The 7,736-nt window shown below is 43.8% G+C and overlaps 2 protein-coding genes across 2 annotated transcripts in view; both read right to left on the reverse strand.

The window, feature by feature from the left end:
- Positions 1-7,736, reverse strand: part of LOC101845538 (activating signal cointegrator 1 complex subunit 3) — a gene marked incomplete at its 3' end in the record, with an annotated part of 115,071 nt that overhangs the window by 9,464 nt on the left and 97,871 nt on the right.
- The window catches only part of LOC101859399, a 31,874-nt gene continuing 27,363 nt past the window's right edge, over positions 3,226-7,736 (reverse strand). Inside the window, exon 2 of the mRNA XM_005096563.3 lies at positions 3,226-5,224. Within this exon, the coding sequence (XP_005096620.1) occupies positions 4,108-4,500 (393 nt within the window). The 5' untranslated portion in view covers positions 4,501-5,224 and the 3' untranslated portion in view covers positions 3,226-4,107. The remainder of the gene's footprint in view (positions 5,225-7,736) is intronic.

Consider the following 7,736-nt stretch of genomic DNA (forward strand, 5'->3'; position numbering starts at 1 on the left):
TCTCTCTCTCTCTCTCTCTTCTCTCTCTCAAACCCCTCTAATTCTTTCTTTCTTTTTTCATTCTCTCTCTTCCTCTCTCGTTCTCCCTCCCCTTCTCTCTCTCTGTCTCTCCCTCTGCTTGTCAACAGTGTTGCCTTGCAGGTGGGAAACGTGAGTCAACAACAGCAGGAGAAAGTATGTTATCGAGTCTCTCCATCTGCTGTTATCGAAATGCTTTGTTCCACTCAGTCTGGTTTCGCCCTGGTCGACCCACCCCCCTCAACCTCTCTGTCTCTCTGTCTCTGTCTATCTCTCTATCTATCCCCTTCTCCATCTTCCTCTTACACTCTCTACCCTCTCTCTGACCTCGCTCTCTCCCTTCTTCCCTCTCTCTCTCTCCCTCTCTCTCTCTCTCTCTCTCTCTCTCTCTCTCCCCCTCTCTCTCTCTGTCTCCCTCTCTCTCTCTCTGTCACCCCCCCTCCCTCCTTCCAGGAACAAACAAAACGACAGAAAACACTTAGTTCTGACTAGACAGACTTTTACGCGTGTAAAACGATAGGGCTAAATTTCATTTGCCTAGTACTCAAAGACACGCCAAGTGGAATGTAGTTCACAAATTGGAAGGCTGGGGTAAAAAGGAAAATAACAAACATGGGAATGTCATTCCAATAAAAACCTTACAGTAAAACGGTTATTGATATCACGGATTCATTTCATTACAGACAATTAAAAAAATTTAGGTTTTAAAAGAAACTTTCTCTTTAAACAAAAATTAATCCCGATATTCGGTCATGTCACTTTAATTTCTTTCAGTAAAAAACCACAACAACAAAAAACCTTTTACCCCTTTAGAAAAGAAAGGCACATTATTGAAAATCTTTCATAACAAAGTATTTCTCACATTTTGCAACGACTTTAACTATTATTATGAGATGTTCGTTATTGTTAGTTTAGTTGCTTTCGTTTTTGGGGTTGTTTTTTTCCTCCAGTAGCAAACAACGTCATTTCTGAACAGCTCACATATTCCAGCATTTCACGCGACGGAGATGATGACGATGATGATGATGACGATGATGATGATGACGATGATGATAATGATGATGATGACGATGATGATGATGATGATGATGATGATGATGATGATGATGATGATGATGATGATGATGATGATGATGATGATGATGATGATGACGATGATGCAGGAAAGCAGCCTCCCCCCTCCTCCCCCCCCCCAAAAAAAAATCTAAACGTTATCAAGAAAACAACATTTGTTTAAAAGATAATAAGGAAGTTATTGTCAAAGTTGTATTGTTAAAGATAACGACTTGGGATGCTTGCAATTAGTTTGTTTTCTGGTAACCACATTCAGGTTTGTTCGTTTGTTTGGTTGTTTTTTGTTTTTTTGTTGTTTGTTGTTTTTTTCTTGTTGTTTGTTTTGTTGTTGTTGTTTTGTTTTGTTTTTTTGGGGGGGTTGGCTCTACTGTAAAATTGTAAAAACTGTAGATCCTGTACTTTAAAAAAAATGACGGCAGAATGTGCAAACAGACGGACGGAGATGCTCAATTGAACAAAAAACTCCTATCTTCTGCGTACCTCAGGGAGGTGCCTAACCGCTACACCACAAACGCCGGCGCAACCAACCAGCAAAGGGATCGCTTACAGTACAGTGAGGTTTGACCCTGAGACGTACAGTACAAAGCCCAGCAAGATGTTTACTCAACCCGATAGACTTGTAGAGTAATATCCTAAACTGTGTAGTTTGACGTCATTCCGGCTAGTCGTACACATCAGCAAGATGTTTACTCAACCCATAGACTTGTAGTGTAATACCCTAAACTGTGTAGTTTGACGTCATTCCGGTTTGTCGTACACAGCAGCAAGATGTTTACTCAACCCCATAGACTGGTAGTGTAATATCCTAAACTGTGTAGTCTGACGTCATTCCGGTTAGTCGTACACAGCAGCAAGATGTTTACTCAACCTCATAGACTTACAGTATAATAATACCCTACACTGCGCAGTCTGGCGTCATTCCGGTTTACCGTTGGGTACAGTACACCATTTGACTTAATTTGAAACCAGATGAAAATTAAGGCGAGTTCTAGACTATAGCGAGAAAGTGTTGTTGGTAGGGTTTTTTTTCCTTCATTTGGGCGCGCATTCTGCACACTAGCGCAGCGAGGTAGTTTTTGTTTTGTTTTTTTATATAGAAAGCAATGACCGACAGCCATGACAGTTCACAATCTATGATATTATAGTTCTAGTCTATGGGCGGCCATGACAATGCACGGTCTAGGACATTGTAGTACAAGTCTATGGTCGGCCATGACAATGTACGGTCTAGGACATTGTAGTACAAGTCTATGGTCGGCCATGACAGTGTACGGTCTAGGACATTATAGTACACGTCTATGGTCGGCCATGACAGTGTGCAGTCTAGGATATTATAGTACAAGTCTATGGTCGGCGTGACAGTGTACGGTCTAGAAGAGTATAGCTCAAGTCTATGGCCGATCCACATCTGACACAAATTCTGTGACAGGCTCACTGCAGTGAGAACACAAGGCTTACAGCTCAGCGCTACAAGAAGGGTTACTAGCTCCCAATCATCGCGTCCATCCCCTCGTCCTCTTCTTGTCTGGCACCAACAATCAGTCCCAAACATTCATGACAAACACAGACAATTTGAAAAAATAAGTAACACTTATGCAGCAACTGGTTTGTCGGCGAAGACGCGAATGTCAGTAGACTGAACGAAGAATAGTTCTCAATATCCCACATCTCTTTCTTCTTTGCACAGCCAGTAATACAGACTCCAGGAAACACTGTAAAATTCCATCTCTGCTTTTAAGTAGCAGCTAACTAGAGAAAATTGTCAGAGTTGGAACATCAAAACGACGCCTCTTGTTGACCTTTTTAAAAATGTACAAAACTCTTAACTCTACTCATCCTCCATAACACAAAACTCTACTCATCCTCCATAACATAAAGCTCTTCTCATCCTCCATAACATAAAGCTCTTCTCATCGTCCATAACATATTTATCTGCACGCCAGTCCTCAATGTTCCCGTCCCTTCATATAACGACCCACTATAAGCTTCACGTGTATCTATATGGCACGTACTTGGTCAAAAAGATTCAAAAACTCCAGCGTACTCCGACCAACTAATGAAAAAAAAACCCACAACAAAAGACTGGCACGTGTCACCCCCTCCCCCCCCCCCTTCCTCCCCCCCCCCCCCCGAAGTGCCATGTGCCCCCTCTATGACTTTGTCAACATAGCCCTTCACTCCACGCTTCAGCCAACTCAACTACAGTTCAGCTCCTCAAAACCGCCAACTCTTTTGTCGAATCTGGTCCAAATGTCATTTACTATTCAGCCCTTCAATCGACCGTTGACAACAAAAAGAATTATGCACAACATGACCGTTTCACTGCTCTTATGAACACATTATCCCGTCTATCGACCCCAACTGCATGTATTTTAAAGACAAGCCGTTCCTGGTAGAAATAATCTCTCGTCCACACAGAATAATATTTTGAGTTCAGCTGGCAGTCTTCATGGTCGTTTAACTCATTCTTCCACCGACAGACCTGCTCCTCAAAACTGAAAAATATTTGACCCTACAGGTACAACGATCCCAGTTCTTGAAAGTCAATCCAAAGGAGAGTTTTACTTTTCTGTTCAACAGTCGCCACTGTTCTAAACTAATTCTTCTGTTCTTCAACCGACAAATATCTTGCTTGTGACCAAGTATTCTTCGGTTGGTTCGGCTCAAAGTTCAAGGCCAACAAGTCTCTTTGACGTAACTCTTTTCTGAAGAGATAAAATAACACACTTTTGGAAGAAATTAACCAAAGCAGAGACCGGGGAAGATGGAGGCCTGTTGTGGCGAAGAGAGTGCGTGTGGGGGCGGCACCAACAGACGAAAACAGTTGCGGTGACCTGTGGCAAGCCACGTGTGACATCACGTCATGCCACGTCAGTCCTCCCTGTCACTGACCTCCTCCTTCAGACGACTGATCTGCCTCTCCAGGTCGATGACGTCCCTAGCCACAGTCCCCTGAAGCAAGCCACGTGTGGCGTGTGAAAGGCCACGTGTGACATCACGTCATGTCACGTCACGTCAATCTCCACTATCCCTGACCTCCTCCTTCAAACGACTGATCTGCCTCTCTAGGTCGGTTACCCCCCGGCCGATCAGCTCCAGCGCACGTGTCCTGAGCCGCGCGGCCTTGAGAGAGTCCTGTAACCGGCGCGTGTTCTCCTGTATGCCGCGACTCACGCGCGCCTGGAGCTGCAACACCTGCTCCAGCTTCTCCTCCTCCCTCCGCTGCTGTTGTTGCTGATGTTGCTGTTGTTGTAGCTGGAGGTGGTGAGGGTGGTACCAGTCGTCCCCGGAGGGCGGCGGGCCGGGCAGGGAGATGTGGAGCAGGATGAACGTGACGTCAATCACACAGATGGCCAGCAGGAAGTGCCAGGTGCTGGTGGCGCGCAGAAGACACAGGAGCTCTACCATGGTGGGAGCGTGGTCAGTGGAATCGTGTTCAGCTGACAGTGTGGTCAGTGTGGACGGGCGGTTACTAGAGACTTTTCTCAAGGGGTGATGGTGAATATGGTATGGGTTCAACGCTCCTGTCAACGCCCCTGTCAACACTATTAGGGTATATCAAGAGGTGGCAATGGGTTGGTGGTGGTGAAAATGATGAAATGGTATAGATTCAACTCCCCTATCAACACAATTATGTTATTTTAAAAGGCCGCCAAGGGGTGGGCGTGAAATGATACAGGTTCAACGCCCTTCTCAACACTATTAGGCTATCTCAGAGGCAGCCAAGGGGTGTTGGTGGGAGGGGGTAATCACAAGTAGGCAGAGACAACAGCTCTGACTCTGACACAAATATCTTCCACAACGTCCGTCATGCAAGCACGTCAGTGTTGAACACACAGGGGAGGGGGAGCGTGCTGGGGCGCTTCACTCGTCTGTAACAACGACTGATTCGCCTGGTAGACAACGCTGAACTCTGCAGCACCAACAATGAACACGTCTATCCGTGTTTAGAAACTATCAGATGCGTACACAGACAGGCGTCCTTCTGTCCTCAGCAAGTGTGTCAATGAGTGTCAGAGAAACACGGCGTACGAGGAAGGACCTCACAGCTCACAACGTCAGACCAGACCAGACAGTTTGTGTCCAGAGTACGGCGAGTCAACCACTCAACTAGGACACCAGGGGAAAGAATCTGAAAGGGAAACAAAACAAAAAGAAAAAATTAATAAAGCATGAAAAGTACATGATACAATAATATACCAATCAGCTGCTTTAAGTACGTTTGAAATACTTTTACAAATAAAAGATAAGAATTTATTGTTCCATTTGAAAAAAAAGAAAATGCTAACTTTCAGCGTTAAAAAATCCCTAAGTAATGACTGAAAAAGGAAGGAGCAACGAAGGCAACAAACAAACGAACAAACAAACAAACAAACAAACAAATCCAACCACAAATGTTCACAAATCATCAGAACCGAATCATAGTGAAACATTCGAAAGGTTTTTTAATGAAAGCGCCTTCCCCAATAGCAGTTATACCACATGTTACAATGTCACGAATATTGGGCAGACGGGTACAGACACAAGCTTCGGCTCCGACTTAAACCCTCGCTCTTCAGTGGAGGCACAACCCTGACACTTTGAGGACCAAGCAAGACCTATAGATGAATGTCTTCCATGAGTCGGATTAAGGCCACTCTCAAAACATAATATGCAGGATTTCGGTCAAGAAAAGTTCAGTCTTAAATACACACGAGTAAAAAAAAAACAACCTCACATGAATGAACTCTACGAAAGTCAATAGCGCTGGGGACTAAAGCCAGATGGGCCCACAGATCAAGCAGAGGAATGGGTAAAGACAAGGACATTGTTTTAGTAAGAGTTTGACGGCACTTGAAACACAATTTGCACACATAAGTGCCGAAGATTAGAGGTGTGACAAGAAAGTAACAAACACAAAAAAGAAGTAGTAGAGATCAGGACGATAGATGTTCGATAGGAAAGAAGGAGCAAATCACACCAGAGCACCCACCAACCACCCACTGACGTGGAAATTACCAGTGACACCCTCCAACCACCCACAAAGAGTTTGGTGTGCGATGTCGGCCATGTGATAACGACACAACTGAACAATTGACGAGGTCAGAAAAATAAATGGTCTAAGTCGCATTAAAAAAAATAATTTTTTAACCCAAGTGTTCTTAAAATGACAACACACTTCATGGAAGGCAACACAACATGATATATGACATATCACTTTTTTTTTATAGTAGAAGGTTTTACGGCGCTCGCAACTGCATTTAAGGTCATATGAGCGCCAAGGGGTGGGTGTCAACAGAGGAATCTTTACAGGGAATCAACTTACTCTGCTCACCTCTCTAGCTTCAACAGCACAAAGTCTGCTTCGACTACCAAGGCACCCCAAAATAGCAGGTCACAAGAGAGTGACAAACATACAAAAGAAGCAGAGGAAAATGACAATAGTAAGGACCAGGAAAGAAAAAGCAGCAGTTCCCTGTTGTAGATCAGGCACAGTTATGAGCGTGACATGAGTCAGCCCATTTACAATTCTACTATGCTTGAACGAGAAATGTCCCCCCTTTGGGAATGACCTAAAGACACTTCAGTCAATGGCACCGCCCCGGGAGGATTATGACATATCACTTGAATGAAATGATTGGATGGCTTTAAATCAGAGCCATGGTTTAGCCTTCGTAAGCGTTTTATGACACTAGCAACACAATTTGGTCATACAAGTGCCGAAGATTAGATGTGTTGCAAGAGAGTAACAAACACAAAAAAGAAGGAGAGATAAGGACGATACGATAAATGGTTGATAGAAAAGAACGAGCAAACCACACCAGAGCACCCGCTAACCACCCACATACTTTTGTCTAACAGCGGTTAAAACAAGGTAAAATAAAAATCGCTCTGTTTAATCTTTTCTAAACTTTGCATACGGGTCTAAAAGTTGGCTGACCAACAAAATCTGAAAGCCCATTCATAAAGGTCACAGCAAACTAAGGTTCTGACACGTTTTTTTTAAGTTTCAGTAAGAGTATTACGCCACTTGCAACACAATAAGGTCTTATAAGTGCCGAAGATTGAAGGTGTTACAAGAGAGTAACAAACACAAAAAAGAAGGAGGGGAGATAAAGACAATAGATGTTTGATAGGAAAGAAGGAGCAAACCACACCAGAGCACCCGCCAACCACCCACTCTGACACGTTTTCATTGATGTTAGCCTCAAGCGGGTCAAAAACAATTGATAGGGGATTTACAATAAGCATCTTCGACATTAAACATTTGACATATTTTCCTCAACACCACACATACTTAAAAGTACGCCTTTAGTTTTACTAGCTTTTACGGCGCTCGCAACTGCATAAGGTCATATGAGCGCCAAGAGGTGGATGTCAATAGAGAAGTCTTTACAGGGAATCATGCTAACTCTGCTCACCTCTCTAGCTTCAACAGCACAAAGTCTGCTTCGACTATACTATCAAGGCACCCCTGAAGTAGCGGGTCACTAGAGTGTGACAAACAAACAAAATAAGAAGAGGGAAAATGACGATAGCAAGGATCAGGAAAGAAAAAGCAACAGTTCCCTGTTGCAATTCAGTCACAGTTATGAGCATGACATTGTTGAATCAGCCCATTTACAATTCTACTGTGCAGAAGAACAAGTTAATGCTCACCCCCC

The sequence above is a fragment of the Aplysia californica genome, unplaced genomic scaffold (assembly GCF_000002075.1).
Source record: "Aplysia californica isolate F4 #8 unplaced genomic scaffold, AplCal3.0 scaffold00132, whole genome shotgun sequence".
Lineage (NCBI taxonomy): Eukaryota > Metazoa > Mollusca > Gastropoda > Aplysiida > Aplysiidae > Aplysia > Aplysia californica.